Raw genomic sequence first — 16624 nt, 5'->3', positions numbered from 1 at the left:
ATCCAATCTCGCAACCACGTCTCCTTCCTTCAGCCCATTTCCTAATTCCTGGTTCCTCAAATGGAACTGTTTTTTTTCTTGCTGTGATGCCCAGCATGAACCGTGGCAAACCCCACATGAGGAAATGCTGGTCAACAAGATTCCAAATCTTCCATGAATTATTTCATGTAATTGAGGAATATGGGCATAAATTATATTGTAACAGGTGATTGCAATATTAAATTTTCTATTTTAAAAGGGAAACTCTTCAAACTGGGTCTTTGAAATAGAAAAACAGTCTTGTAATGTTTTTAAAGAGGTGGAGACACTCTCTACATACAAAGGGCAGAGTGTCCTTGCCCTGCTGTAAATGTTTTAGCAGCTGTGGAAACTTTCAACAAAATTTACTTCCAGCAACTGAAAGCGATGTGCGAAAACTGGGCTTTTCATCATCGAGACTGAAGCACTTACTAAAGAGATGAAGACTCAGAGGCACAGCTAGGAGCTGTGTAGTCCTTCTCACAGCCCAGCCTATAAACTCTCATGTGGTTTTCATCCCCCGCCACACACCACTGCACCTCTTAAGAAATCATGTATCCTGATTTTGAACTCTTTACAGGACAGGATGAAATACTGTGAGGGAGTCCAGGTATGCATCACACCTCCTTCTCCTAAAGCATGGGAAAAACGATCCAGTGTGCAAATATGGGCATTCTCCCAGAGTCTTGGGGGGCTAAAACTTCACACGCATTTAGGATCACGGCCAAGGAGAGTGATCCGCAGTAGTACATATCCTGCCCTTTCTTAGCTGTGCAGGAGATTCCTCCCATCTGAGACACCTACAATCTTATATTCATAAACCTTTATGCCCAGCAGCTCTAAACCAGTGTATTGTACAGCAAGTGAAACTCAGCCCATAAGAACTAAAAACTGGCCCAAAGGAGGGATTTCTTTCCTTCTGGGCAAGATAAAATCTCAATGGGCATTTTATCATTTAAGAATTCTGAGTATAGGGACGCCTGGGTGGCTCAGCGGTTGAGCGTCTGCCTTAGGCCCAGGGCGTGATCCTGGAGTCCTGGGATCGAGTCCCACATGGGGCTCCCTGCATGGAGCCTGCTCCTCCCTTGCCTATGTCTGTCTCTCTCTCTCTCTGCATCTCTTATGAATAAATAAAATCTTAAAAAAAAAGAATTCTGAGTATAATAATATGCATTGCATCTGATAGGAAATATTTTATTTTTGATAAAGTGCTCACTGTGGTAGTACTTGGTTTTATGAAACCTGTTAAGAATTTAAGTCACTTAGTTTTCTTTCATGATACAGTGTATTAATAATTCCGATTCAACAAAAGCTCTACTGCTGACATTATTTCATTTAACAAAGGAAGCAGACATATTTAGGAGGATAGAAAGTTTAATATTCATACATTTTATAAATAAGTTTTAAAGTGCACAATTTAACTCAACACAGGTTGGTTATGCACTTACTATATGTAAAGCATTTATTTATCCTGTGAGTGCAGCTGTGGACTCAGCCTAGAGCACTCCTCCCCAAATATCTGTATTTGTAATTGCTGAGGCATATTTTCACTGCAGTGTCTCTCCCAATCCTCAGGTTGAGAGTATTTTGCTAACTTATGAAAAATGTTCTTTTTTTGAGGAAGTAATTAATTACCTCCTGAAGAGCTGGTACACAATGAGGGTTTAAGACACTAACATTAGTTATTCAGAAAATGCGTGAACCTCTGAGTTGCATCACTTGATGTCACAAAATTAACATCACTTGACTGATGACAAAATATAATAAAAGGTATGTACTTCCCCCTCTCTATGTGGGCAAACAAAATAATACATGCAGAGTTATTTCTCTTAAATAACTGGCAAGGCATATGATTGATTGTTAGACATCTTTTGACTTGGTTAAGACAAAATTTAGCCAAATGTTAAAGCATGGAAAATGTTGGTGTAGGCAAAGCGGATATTCTGGTAAAGCCTTAAAATCACCCCAGCACACAAACATGTTGAAATCTTACCATTAGGTTTTCATGCAGTCTGTTTCCCTGCAGCGAGCATTAGCTTTAACCCTTCAGTGCTGTTGTTGAATGCCATGTTTAGGGAGAAGGGGCTGAAGCTTTATTCAGAACTAAGCTTCTCTTTGGGTGATGATGGGCAGTTTACACCAGAGAACTGCAGTTCAACACGTGTATCTGGTCTCAGTACGGATTCATGTATATTTTATAGTAAGTCCTCAAACTTGTTCAGAAGGAGACTCCAGTGTTTTACCAGTGCATTGTGATTCGTGTGAACTGTGTGTTTAAAAGATTGTGTAAATTCAGGGTGTGTTGCATAGATCTTTCTCTTCCGCCTGTATATCTTCTACCTCTGAATGAACTTCTTGATGGCAACTCTTAGATTACGTAATTTCAGCATCCCTTGGGGTTTGCTTTCTAAATGCACTGCCCGTGGGATGAGATGGCTATTTTATTGGTTTGACTTTCCAGTGCTTCTTAGAGAAAGTCATCACTGAAAGGGTTAAGGTATGTTACTGCAGCAGTTATCAGCAGACCAGCCATCTACCTTTGGTACTTACAGGAATTTTATGACTCTTGATCATATTATCAAATTCTTCATTAATTTTTTTGTATTTTTCTTCAGTGCGTGGGGTGAGTGCATAAGAGGAGTCGGGATCGGGGCTTTCACAGCCTTTGTTTTCTTTCTTGTTCAAGGCCTGCCAGGTTCAGAGAAATATCAAGAGTAAAAAAAATGAAGGGTGTTCCGAGTACTTACACACAATCTTTGCCTGCTGATCATTAGATCAATATCTTCGTTAATTTTCCTGTACTTGTCCTCAGACTCAGGGCTGTGACCTACTGAATCGTCTGCATCGGGATCTGGGCTGTCACAGCCATTAAGGCCCTTCTTTCTCAACGTCTGAAATACATAATTTGGAAAGTTCAAACCTAGACAGAGGCTGTAAGAGACATTCAGGGAGTATTACAGAAGTTCAAGCTGTCCAGTATTTCAGGTTGTTATTACATATGCTTTTTTTACATTAGGGTAAAGAAATCACAGAGAGAACCCATGCGTGACTTCAATAGTGTACTCATTACTAGTTACCAAAAAATAAAAGGGCAATATTCCCTTTACAGCTACATTCAGTCAATTAACAAAGATGGTACCAGGGCTGAAATTTCACGGTAGGGAATTCATACGTGACAGACACTTACAGAAGAATACAAGTAAGGTGGCAAATTGCAACACTATCTTCCCACAGAAAAATTAGCAGTCAGGGCATTACACAATGATTTCAGAATTTGTGATCGTGTCAAAAGCAGAAATGTTGGAAAGAGATCTCTAGTTAGAGTTTAACATAATGGTTGGTGCTCATGGCATCCTGCCACCCCTTGGGATGTGCACATGACAGCAAAAGGCCATAAGAGAACCCCGCTAATATTCTCACAAAGCACCCAGGAAGATTGTCCAGACGCTGCCATCATAAGGAGAACTGCCTTTGTCTAGTCTGGTTAGAAGTCTTTATTTGTGAAAATCGGTATTGAGATTGAGAATACTGAGAAATTATCTGCCTAATAAACACAGGCTGAACGAAAAGCCAAGGCGGCTGAGTTTAACTTTCCATAAGCTGAGCAAGGAAGCCAGGGAACACTGAAAAGAGGTAACTAAGTCAATAATGACCAAACTTAGCAAAAGTTCCTCCTGGTTCCAGCTGAGTAGGATCACCCTGAGACTGTCTCCTGACACATGAAAGTGAGAAGTCAGTGCCTTATCCTCAACCTCCTGTCTCCTGAATGTAGGTCTATCTGGTCTAGTCCCAGCTGTCACAGAAGGATAAATACAAATGAAGCACTAAAACAGAAAAAGTATGAGTCAGGAGTCCTGAGTTTTACTTTCCTTCTTTTTTTTTCTTCCTTTTAACTGACAGTTGTCAAGTTAATTGTACACCATCTGATTTATAGAGATAAAGTTGTGTTTTTAGAGATCATAAAACTTCTGATTAATCACACAGCTTGCCATGTCAATTATTAATAGACTAGCAACAGTTCAGAATTTTCCTGGTACTACCAACATCATTTATAAAGAGCTGGGTACCTAAGTGTCTCTCATTAATGGAAAGTTCAGCAGAGCTCATCTTTATTAAAGACAGAATTCACATACAAATAAAGCAAAATCTGCGACATCAAGCTAAGGAATTCAAAGCTGAGATAACACTCCATCTTTAATTCATGCAATTGGGGAAAATAAATAAAACAACATGAGTTAAAAAGGGGGTGTCAGTCTTAACAATTTAAACTCCTTGGCTCTTATCAATGTGTAACAAATGTAACATTTAAAATTAGTTTCTGAGGCACTGAAGATTTTCACTTAAAATCAAACTAAGAGAGCTACCATTTCTGATACATCTATGATACACTGCAGCTCTGTAAATATTTATTAATGTTATAGTGGTATAATATAACAAATAAACATATGGTTACAGCTTATTATGTGGTATAATGTTTGAATATTAAAATGAATATTTTGACACAAGATGATAATATATACATTTACAATCTTGGGGAATTTATAATTGGTGGGGCCACCTGTCCCCCTACTATGGATCTACGCCATCATTTTTACCCAGAATAAGTACCCTTGGGGAGGGTTCTTAAAATAATACTACAAAGAATGTTACAATACATTACAATAATACTTTTATTCACTAACTTAATTTCCTGTTTTAGGCTGTTTTGTTAGCATTATCTCAACCACAATAATATTCTTCCGGGTGATAACTGTTTGCTGCATTATGATCTGTTTCTGCTTTGATCTCCACATATCCTTGAGCTTTTGAGAATAATTTGAGTGTCTTGCATCATAATCCACATATTTTTCATAAAAATTCACTTATGTAGAGAAAGGTGTCAGATGAAGAAAATATTATCTGATGATTTTCAAAATTTACCTGTCTATTTTTCTGCAAGGCACAATGGGAATATTCTTACATAAACCCTTAATTTAAAATCTTATATTATCAATAATTTATAGTCTTATTTAGACAGTAGGTTTTTCAATGTGCACCCAACTCTCTTAGCCATTAAATCATATTGTAAAAATTATAGTTGTTTTGATGTGCAGATTTTTGACAACAGAACGCAAGGGCTAGGAGAGGCCTATCAACTGTCATTACAATCCATCTGGCACATACATGTGTGCTAAATATTCTTATGAAGCTTTCGAGGGTAGATACTGTGTTTGGTTTATAAAAATTCAAACATCAATTACAGTTTATTGAAAGATCTCCACAAATGTTAACTCATTATCTCTCACACGTCTTCCATGAAGATTTTAGGGAAACATTATGCCAGGTCTCAAATCAGCATGGCCAGGCATGAAGGTCCACACCTCTAGCCTCCTGTCAGCGGAGCGGTGGGGGTGGGGTACTTTCCCTGTCCAGGCTTTCCCACACTTGTAAAGTGAGAGATCCAGAATAGATCTCACTCACTCACATGCAAAGACAGCAGTTAGAGTTAACATGGAAATAAATTAGGGTAGAGAAATTAAAAAACTGGGCTGTAGGAAAACTTGAAATATGACAATATGGCTAAAATATTGATATTTCTAGATGTCAGATTTTAGAGTGGGAATGTTTATTAGTCAATAAAGCAATGATTAGTTTTTGGGTTAAAAAATCATTAGACCAAGAGCTCATTTTGTACCTAAAGAATTATATAAACTGTTAAGCAAACAAAGCAAGTGGCATGAAGTCATAAAGGAAACAGAAGTGAAGGGGGCGGGAAACAGTGGCTCATTTTCTCCTTATAAATTCTTCTTGTATCTGACTACATTATCTCTCAATGCACATCACTAGTATCTAAGTAATGAAGTATCTCTAATGTCGAAGGGTATATTATAGTCTTACTTCAAGTTGAATTGTATTATTTAAAAAAGGGGGCATTTTGAGATACATAAATACAAAACTCAAGGGCAAATTAATAGTGAGTTCCAAATTCCCATAATCACATAACTAGAACATTGAAAAAATTGTTCAAATATATTATCCTCCACTGAGAGCGTGTAGAACACATTTCTGCCAAGAACAGATGATTACGGTAGAATTATAAGGCTCTGAGGATGGATGTGATGGCATAAACTTAAATACTATCATGTGAATGTGGAACTATAAGAGTAGTCTTATCTTTATTATATTAAAAATCTACAGCTGTTTAAGGATGACAAAGGAAATACTGTTAGATTCAGCTCAGTCTGTCTTCATCGTAGCAATAAATAGTCGGTATAAACTAAAGGGACTGCTAACTGGATAAATAATCATTATTCCTTCAGGCGTTTTTCTAGAAAAATCAGAATCTCTGCCTCTGGCCTTTGAAAGCTTCTCTGATCTTCTACAAATGTTATTGGTCAGGTAACGTAGACACTTAAATCATTATTCTTTTACAGGGGCTAGAAGTCCTGGCTGCATATATTTTAAGTGTCTTGCAGCTGACTGTGTTGTGAAAAGATTTATTCAGTATGTCAAGATAAGGCAAGAGATCTACTGAAACCAGCTTCTCCTGCTACGTATCTAAAGAGACTCTTCCCTCAGAGAACTCGGTAAATCTTGAGTGAGTCTGTATACTGAATTCAACTTTCCATGTGAGAGTGACACTTCTGGGGTAGATCAATTGACTGCAGAGGCTTCTGGGATGTCTTCACAAGGCAGCGATTGTCATGCAGTGAGCTGAGAACAGCCGTTTCTTAGAGAAGTAATTAGATTGACAGAAGGTGACATACTCCAAACAATAAATGGGGAAAGGAGTCCAGACAGGTAAGCCAAAAACCACGTGGAATCTCCCCTCCCAGACATGTGGACATATGGACTCTGCATTATTACATTTGTTCATCAGGAAAACTTGAAATACATATAAACTGACGATGATAGGTGACAGGTGCTTCAAAAATTCTAATGAAATAGATGTAGGGAACAGATTCTATTTCGTTACTGAAAGGAATATAAATGAAAAGAATGCCACATGGAGCTCTCATTTCTCGTCTTAGGCATTATGTTCTCAACTACAAAATCCCTTCTGTATACAATGGTTAAAACTAGCTTCTCTTTCTTAATTATTTCTTGTTAGTAAAAAAGAAATAACGAAATTATTATTGGCCTTTTTCAATTAAATGAAGCTATATGGTTTATATTGTTGCTATTTACATAAAATTGAGCTTCTTTTAGAGGGTCGCCATCACCGATTAAACCTTCCAACCATTCAACTTCTTTCCATCTCGGCAATCTTAGCCCTCAAGAATATCCATTTTCATCGTCTTTCTTTTCCTGTAGCTATGCACTGCACAGCAGCAATTTCAAATCTTTTTGCAAAACCCCCCAAAATACCCATTAATTTTTCTTAAAATCCAAATAATCAACCTTTCTTGCACAGCTAGCATTACCCTTCCTTCAGAGGGTTGATGTGTCAAGCACACATGCAGGAATTATCTCTATTAGTTGCATGAATGTCATGTTCACATAAAAGCCAAGGGAAAAAGGCATCAACTTAAAAAAAAGGTAGTTTCCTTTTCTTTAATATTAAATCATTTTTTTGTGCTTGTCTTTCACAGCTTTATGAAAATAAGTGTCTGCTCTTAACAAGCTGAATAATCTTTAAAGAGCAGTAATTCCACATAGGAAAAGGAGATGCAGTTGAAATGGATACTGCCTGTAAGCGAAGTTTCTGAGAATATTTCATAAACATCCCCCCATAGCTGCTACCACACTGCTGCTTTGTCCCTCCAGCCCTGGGGAGTGGCCGCCCTAAGGAATGACTTCTTTCACTTAAAATATTGTCAGCAAGCAATTACTGAAAACCTATTCTACACAGATACTGTTTGGTGCACTTATGCTTTAGAAAAGCAGGCAATACAAATTTAAATGACTAACCTCTGAACTGGCCTAAAATATCTTATGTGGCGTTTTTGGTGTGTGATTTCTAGCACAGATTACTTAGGCTGGGGGAAGATTAGGTGCCAAGAAATCTCTCCATAGGTTTTAATTACCCAAACTGTAAGCATTGTCTGCACTATCTTTCCCGTTCCATAGTTCTTTGTTCTTAATATAGAAATGAAAAGACACATTAAAATACTGCAAATTTACTACAATCGGTAGATAGACTTTAATTAGACAAGCAAATCATATCTAGTACAGACTATAAAAAACTAAATTTTATCCCAAATTATTCATTTGTGGTGAAAATTTTAATAAAAAATATAAACCTTAACACTGTATTTCCTCCAGGTTATTAGTGCTTATTCTAACCAGATATTAACTCCTACTGAGGAAAAGGCTGGGAAGAGCTGGAGATTTTCACTGTTTAATTTTATTCCCTTTTTCAAAAGATAATCTTAATATTGGACTTGAAACATTTTTTGCCAAACAATTTTCCATCTTTAAATAATGGAAATAAAAGACACTAATTAAAGATTTGAAAGTTTTTAAATGTATAGAACATAAACACCCACCCATACCTTTTAGTGGCCATGAATTTCATATAAACATTCAGATGCTGATAGTTCCTATAATTGCTGATAGTTCCTATAATTACTGGTACTCTAAATCCTGGACTAGACCACCAAGGATCATCTGGCCCTTCTTCATGTCTTCCAGGGGTGGGGATTATGGTGCATAAGCAACTGGCCTTTCATACCTCATGTTCTTGCTCAAGCTGGGCTTCTGAAATGAGCCCACTAGTATCTGTTCCCTGGAGTTGGACGGTCTTTCTTCAAGGCAGAGCTTACACATCACCTCCTCTTTGTAGACTTCTCTGATAACCAGGGCTGAATTAGTTTCTCCCTCATTTAGGTACTTATTTATTGTATACATTTTTCTATTGGAGCCTTTATCACACATTATTACTTATGTTTTGTCTCTCTCAGTAGTTTATGAAGCAATTCATCAAGCACTTTCCTTTATTCGCTTTTGGAGTTTCAATATAGAACAGAGCCTGACACACTTGTAGGTGCTCAAAAAATGGGCTTGCTGAATACACAGAAGGCACATCTTCACTTTAATGTTAGCGTATGCAGAGGTTTCAAGACTGGACTAAAGCTGTCTGGCTGGCTGGAGGCAGAAATGATAGTGGGATTCAGATCTCTTGATATATATTTACTAAGTGCTACTATGAATCAGGTGTTGTCCTCTGGATGCAAAGATGCATTCCCAGAGATATGATGAAGAACAACTGTGTTTTTCTTTCCATGAGTGAACTGGAGGCCAGGGATCGTTTACTAGCCATTTTGTATCAGCAGGACTTAGCACAGGGCCTGGCACATGGTAGAAGCCTAATAAATGTCTGCAGCATTAATGAGAGATGGAATGGATGGATGAACACAACAGGAAAGAATGCTCAGATGTCAGAGGGAGAAAGCATAGTCTCCCTGTAGTATTTCTGCAACTACAATTTTTCACCATTTTATATTATTTCACATTATGTTAAAACTCAATTATTATCTTGCTCTTTTTTTTTTAAAGATTTTATTTATTTATTCACGAGAGACACAGAGAGAGGCAGAGACACAGGCAGAGGGAGAAGCAGGCTCCATGCAGGGAGCCTGACGTGGGACTCGATCCCGGGTCTCCAGGATCACGCCCTGGGCCGAAGGCAGTGCTAAACCGCTGAGCCACCCGGGCTGCCCTATTGTGCTCTTTTTAAGTAACTATTATAAATTGACTATTTTTTGAATGTATCATTTTAAAGTCAGAAAGCAATGTAGTATGAAATTGATTATAACTCAAGATTTATATCATTGAATACTTAAAAGTTGGGGTACCGGTCTAGATATGGAATGTCAGAAGTAGCTAGGCATTCACGAAATCTTTAAGGTCAAAAAGCCTTGATCATACAATCTTGGCCATGAAATGAGTAGCAGGAAAGAGGGCACAGGATTCAGCATGGCAGAAGGAAAACAGGAGTGGTGTTTTAGGCAGAATGTGTAAAGGTAGTAAAGGAAAACAGAGACCTTATTTTAAAGAGCATGGAGAAACCTCTGTGAATGTGAGTCAGACACTATAAATCTGAAATAAGCATGTTTTAAAATTCTTGGGCCAAGTTCATCCTTTTCCCCATTTTTGGATGCTAGTCTACTGCTCCACTATTCTCCTGGGCTTTGACATTGGTCTTATTCTGGGCCAACCTTAGCCTGGAGGATTCATGGAAAATCAGGGTGATTCTAGGGCCAATTGGATGATTCAGGCTGCCTCAGGATAGGTCAGTGGGTTGATGTTTTTGTTAAGAATTCTTCCCCCACACCTCTTCTGGAACCTGGACAAGGCATGCATCACAAGACTGGCCTGGAACAGGACCGAGATGGGGAAGTTTGGCACACTTGGCCATGACATACTCCCTGACGTTCTGAATCCAGGCGAGATCTAAAGTAAAATACTAAGCAGGGAACATTTAACATATAATGATGGAAATGCATGCTAAAATATGCAGTTAATCCTAATAATCTCTATAAAGCAAGCTAAAAAAATAAAAGATGAGATAAAAAAATAAAAAGCCGGAATATGAACGATAAAACTGGAAGTGGGTTTGAAGAATGAATGATGTTAGTGGCTTCTTAAATAAGGAAGGAAAAGATAGGACAGAAATAATAAATTAAACAAAGGTTGCGAAAGAGAAGAGAGGAGTAAATTAACAAATATCAGGAAGCAGGATTTTAAAAAGTCTAAAATATAAATGTAACTTCATCTACTAACCTTTTTCAACTATGGGATTTTACTTGCAAATAGGGTTACAGGGATGAAAAAGGCAGATTATTGGGAGCACTGATTCTTTAAAAACAACACACTGAAGCATCTTTTTAAAACCATTAGTGCCTTATTTTTACAAAAGAAGATGTAGATGTATAAGTATAGATTAAATTATCATTTTTGATTCCATGTAGGTTCTTCTCTAGTTGTCAAGTTTTTTTTTTTTTTTTTTTAATTGAAGCTGGGTCAGTACATGATTAGTCATGACGTGGGAGTGGCCCACACTGCCTGTATTTATCATCAGCTCAGGACTACCATTCTCTGCTACCATGCTTCCTCATTTCTACAGGATTCCCATGATCTCTTTTTCTCATGTATTTTCCCATTCATTCTGTTGATTGTAACCTATCCCTTTATCCATTCCCCTCCCATCTTTCCTTTCCTAGCAAACAACACAACCTAGTTGTTCAAACTGGGAACCCAGAAGTCACTCTTGACTCTATTACTATTTTTTTCTGTGTGGTCTCCCACCCTTAATCTGTTTGTCCTCTGATCTCACCTTCTAGCCAATCATCCTTCCCACTTTCAGCAGGGTCTCATTATTTTTACAAATCTAATTTTATCACTGTTCTCCTTATAAACACCTGGCGGCTTCCAGCAGCCACACCACTAGTTTTCACAGCCAGCCCTCCTCTTCTCCAGCCTCATTTCCTCCCTTCTCCCCCAGCACTCCAGGTTCCTCCCGGGGGGAAATTCCTATCACTTCCCAAGTCAGTAGGTCCTGCAGGTCAGCTATTACCTAATGGCATCACTTGCTCCATGAAGCTCTTTCCTAGCTCTTCTAGGCACGTAGGGACTCTCTTCTCTGTGCCCCTAAAGTCCATGACTTTTCGTGTGTGTTTAAAAATAGGCGGTATATTATATTCTAATCTATCTTCTAACATGTCTGCTTCACCATTAGACAGTGAATTCTGTAAGGACTGGGTATCTCTGGTTCCTGCCACAGGGCTGGGTTAATACATGTGGGCTCAAGAAAGGTTCTCAGTAACTGTTCACTGGATAAATGAATAAGCAAACAAACTTGACAGTCATACTTTCTAACACTGACAGATGAACTGAAATGTGTTGGGTGTTCTCCTAAGATGACAACGATATTTATTTGTTTTAATAAGATTAAGTAAAAAATGCAAGGAATACAAGTTCTGGTAAGTTAAAGCAAGCTCTATAATCACTTCATGATTGTGGCAATAGAATATTTCTGTGGTAGTGGAAACAGTGGAGGTGACACAGACTAATTTATATGAGGTGCAAATGGTTGATTTTTTTCTTTTTACAGTTGCTCAGAGTCCTGAGTGTGATGAACTATTCCTTTCCAGCTCCTGGGCCTCCTGTGGGTATCTATGCTTTTGGTTACTGCCAGGAGGACATAAACATACTGAGAAAGTACCACAAGAAGTGCTTTTGTGCATTCTCTTTTCTGTTCCTAGATTCTCCTTCAGAAACAAGGGCATTACCTTTGATGTAATTTAAAGAATCTGTTAGTTAGGATCTGTAGTTTATCACTAGTTTATCTGAAAAGCAGAGTGTACACAGAGCATTCACTAAAGAGAACACAAAATAAGATTTGAGGGTCACAACTGACTGACTTGCATCATGACAATTTTGACCATACCTGAGAATTGTACTTGAGAGACCCTAACCCTCATTTCTGAGATAGCCAGGGACCCCCAGATGAAGGTTAAGTTGCTTGCTTTCCTAAGACCTCTCTCCGACCCCTGGGCCTCTGCCAGGAAGGCTTGACCCTAGTCTACCTCTCTCCTGGGCCATCCTTTGGCCTGATGGGAAACCCTCTCTTTGCCATTCACTCTTGGTGATTTGGGTTATTCTATAGGTATTGGACAGCAACAATGGCAGAGGGCCTCTTATTCCTTGCCTTCCCAGCCAGTACACTCTGTAAATCTGCCCTGTGAAAACTAGGCTATAGGGCAATTCTAGGGTTTTGTCTGAGTCTGAGCCTGAATCATCTGAGAGTGGTACTGACAACTGTGTTAGCAATGCTGCTCAACACCCATATTGCCCTGACACATTAACATGAGGCATCAGGGCCTCAGAACATTGCTGGGATTGTGTGAGAACAATATATATACACCATGGCTACTGTGGCTGCCAGTGGAAGGAAGAGTCTCAGTGCATTGGAACAAACCTCCACAAGAGTATAAACCTTGTATTTTTCACCTCTGTATCTACTGCAACTTGAATGTGTCCACTGCATGGATGATATCCAATAAATACTGCTGTTGCTAATTAAAGAATAATGGAATCCAAGGCTGCAGTGATAGAGGTTCTTATTTAAGATGGAATCACAATGGAAGCTGAAAACATAGAAGGAACAGTTTGCTCAATTTGTGCTCAGAGTGTAGGCTGCTTTTGCCCCTACAATCCATTCTCTCTAACCCGACCTTTCCCCAGCCTCATAGGTAAATTTAAATGATAGAAGGAAAGAATCCTGTGGATTGGAGAGGTAGGAGAATTACTATGTCTCTCTTTTAGGATTCTCCAGACCTTTGTAACTAACATTTATTTCATAATGTTGCTCTCTGTATTCTTCCTTTTGTCTCATTTTCTATACTTTAAGATCCCTGTAAATAAGAAGTATCTCTTGAGAGCTTCCTATCCTTAGTAACTAGTGCAGTATTTGATAGTAGAATATTGCAACAAATTGGTTGGTTCCTCTGGACAGCCAAGGACAGCCTGATGACATATAATACCGAGGCTCAGAAATACTAAGCCAAAGTTAGGAGGATCTAAGATTTCCTTTTCCTTTAACACTGCATCTTTTCTCTCTTCTTTCAACATCAGTAATGTTTGTTACATCTGCCAAAGGCTAGCAGCCTTAGTCTCTAGCCTTACTATTTGTTTCTTTTGATGTAAAATCTTGTGGGATTTGGTTAATGCAGTACTAATATTTTCATTTCTTGGGCCGATACACTGGAAAACTTTCTGTTTAATGAAAAGTGCCCATGATACAATGGGTGAGATGGTTACTGATCAGGGGCTGGGTCAGTTAGACCAATAGAGAGAAGAACACTATGGGGCTCTATCAGAGCTGGTCTATGAACATGAAACCAGGCCAGAAACCAGGCTGGAAGTCGAGATCTGGGGAAGAAAGACTTCTTTTGGGTTCAGAGGGTTGTCCTAGAAGTAGATAGAGGCTGTTGTACTGGATGTTAGATTTAAAGGATGTGGTCAATTGGTCAGGGAACAAACTTCTATCCACACTCAGAACAGGCAATAAGAAAGTCCCTTAGATAAAATCTCCAAAATGCTCGTAGGACACTTACAATGCCCTCTTCTTTCTTTTCTGCAAATAAATTTATATTGGTGATATGTTTTATCTCTTCCTCCACATTAAAAACTACTTGTGGGGAAGAACGGTGTCTAATCTATTTATCCTCTACAGCTTATATGTCATTACCATAAATCTTATATGTGAATTGTTAATAAGTTGTGGATTTTATGCTTAGTTGCCCTGGGTAGGAGTCCAGTGGAAGAAAGTTTGTTACAACTGTACCTTTTAATAATCAAGGAGCATTTGGTAAGTAAAAGGTGCTTAAAAATTAAAGTGCTTCAAACTCCTTCGGGTTGTTGCTCAGTTTCAGTTCTCCATTTGAGGCTTTTGCTGTATTGACAAAGCACACGACACCATTCTAGTCACTGTCTGTATTTAAACCAGCCCTCTCTGGAATCTTAACACAGCTGTGCTTTCTGGAGGGCCACTGTGTGCCTTCCTCAGTCTCCACATGACTGAGCTCATTGAGGGCAGGGGCTCCAACTTCTACCTATCCCTATTACCAAGGAGAGCATCAGTCCCTTAGAATTTCATGAATTAATGGGAATTTTGGGTCCATTAATCAAAGGGCCTCTATTTGCTCTCCTAGCAATGTAGTTATTTCCGATGGTACCAGAAATATAACCAGAGCATCTATAGGACAGACATCAAAAGTGCCAGTAACATTTTAGCAGTAGGACCCTTCATTCAACTTGCCCTCTGGTTTCCTGACTCATTCATTTTTTTGGGGGGTGGTTGCTGTCTCCTGGACTCACATTAGAGGTTCTGCTATTTTATAATATTGATATAAAAGGTCTTTTTTTCGCAGAAGACAAAAACAGACATTTTTCCAAAGACAGCATGGAGATGGCCAATAGACACATGAAAAAATACTTAACATCACTCCTCACCAGGAAATGCAAACCAAAGCCAAATTATGGAAGTAGCCCATGCCTACTGATAGATGAAGGGATAAAGAAGATGTAGTGCATATAGAATATTACTCAGCCATAAAAAAGAATGAGATCTTGCCATTTGCAATAATATGGATGGATATAGAGTATAATGCTAAGTGAAATAAGTCAAAGAAAGACAAATATCATATGATCTCACTCATATGTGGAATTTGAGAAACAAAACAAATGAACAAAGAAAAAAGAGACAAATAAAAAACCCCACTCTTAACTATAGAGTACAAACTGATAGTTACTAGAGGGGTGGTGGTAGGCGGGGTGGGGTGGGGGATAGGTAAAACAAGTGATGGGGATTAAGAGTACACTTAGCATGCTGAGCACTGAGTAATGTATAGAATTGTTGAGTCACTACATTTTACACCTGAAACTAATATAATGTATGTTAACTATGCTAGAATTAAAAAGAATAGTCTTTTCTTACCAGCATAGGCAATAATGAATTAAGTATGATCATTAAAAATAAATGGGACACAAACTATCTACAAAGCAGATTCTTGGGCAGCCCGGGTGGCTCAGCGGTTTAGCGCCGCCTTCAGCCCAGGGTATAATCCTGGAGACCCGGGATCGAGTCCCACGTCAGGCTCCCTGCATGGAGCCTGCTTCTCCCTCCTCCTGTGTCTCTGCCTCTCTCTGTGTGTCTCTCATAAATAAATAAAATCTTTAAAAAAAAAAAAGCAGATTCTGAAAATACCTAATAAGCAGTCCATTATAGCAAACAGGGATCTGTCTTCCTAGATGAAATACTTTCAAAGAAAATGTAATTCACAAAAAAGGTTTTGGAAGGGCCAGTATTATCAATATCAAATGCTGATGAAAGCCTACACAGGCTAAGCTACCATATTATTTTGTGTGTAGATTTAAATGTTTCTAAATTTATGTTTCCAAATTAAATTAACCAATAATTAAAATCAAACTCATTTCAATTTATTTTTCTTATTCTATGAATGCTATCCATATATGAATCCATGGTCCCAGAATCTTGGAGCAACTCATTTACAAAATCACATTTTCCACAACTTCATACATTATACAGATAAGTAACATTCTTAGGTTTTGCATTCAGTCATTTTGGATTTCATATGATGCCACAAAAGTTAGAGAGGGCACTAAAAATTGAAAAAAACAAAGTTATGGAGAGTATATGTTTAAGAAAAGGAAGGACAGGAAAGAGACAGAAAGAGAGGATAAAACCATGATAGATGGGGACGCCTGGGTGGCTAAGCAGTTTAGCGCCTGCCTTCGGCCCAGGCCATGATCCTGGAGACCCGGGATCGAGTCCTACATCGGGCTCCCTGCATGGAGCCTGCTTCTCCCTCTGCCTGTGTCTCTGCCAATCTCTGTGTCTCTTGTGAATAAATAAATAGTCTTAAAAAAAACATGATAGATGATGGATAGATACATGAATGGATATGGGGAGGGGGGAAAGGAATGAGAGAGAAAAGTTGAGGATCTGATGAAGGAGAGAGAGAAAAACTAATCCAGTGAGCACAGTTGATCCTCCTGCAGGTAAGTGGCCTCTGGTCACGCCTGGGCTCAGCACTTTACGATCTAATGCCAACCTTTAAACAGGCCATCGGCAATCTTGCTCATCTTGATACCCATTCCT

At 38.6% G+C, this 16624-nt stretch overlaps 1 protein-coding gene across 42 annotated transcripts in view; it reads right to left on the bottom strand.

Moving 5' to 3' along the window:
- MEF2C (myocyte enhancer factor 2C) overlaps positions 1–16624 on the bottom strand; it is a 169021-nt gene that overhangs the window by 40181 nt on the left and 112216 nt on the right. For 25 of the 42 annotated variants that reach the window (XM_025438537.3, XM_025438536.3, XM_049108272.1 and 22 more), the window contains one exon: positions 2766–2909. The exons of 4 other annotated variants lie outside the window; for them this stretch is intronic. In XM_025438537.3, coding sequence (XP_025294322.1) covers positions 2766–2909 — 144 coding nt within the window. Of the gene's footprint in view, positions 1–2568; positions 2707–2765; positions 2910–16624 lie in introns of all 42 variants that reach the window. 13 more of the 42 variants (XM_049108263.1, XM_049108276.1, XM_049108265.1 and 10 more) reach the window with 2 other exon arrangements.

This window comes from Canis lupus, chromosome 3 (genome assembly GCF_003254725.2).
Source record: "Canis lupus dingo isolate Sandy chromosome 3, ASM325472v2, whole genome shotgun sequence".
Lineage (NCBI taxonomy): Eukaryota > Metazoa > Chordata > Mammalia > Carnivora > Canidae > Canis > Canis lupus.
Note: the sequence above shows the minus strand (reverse complement) of the source record. Positions and strands in the feature narration are given on the sequence as shown.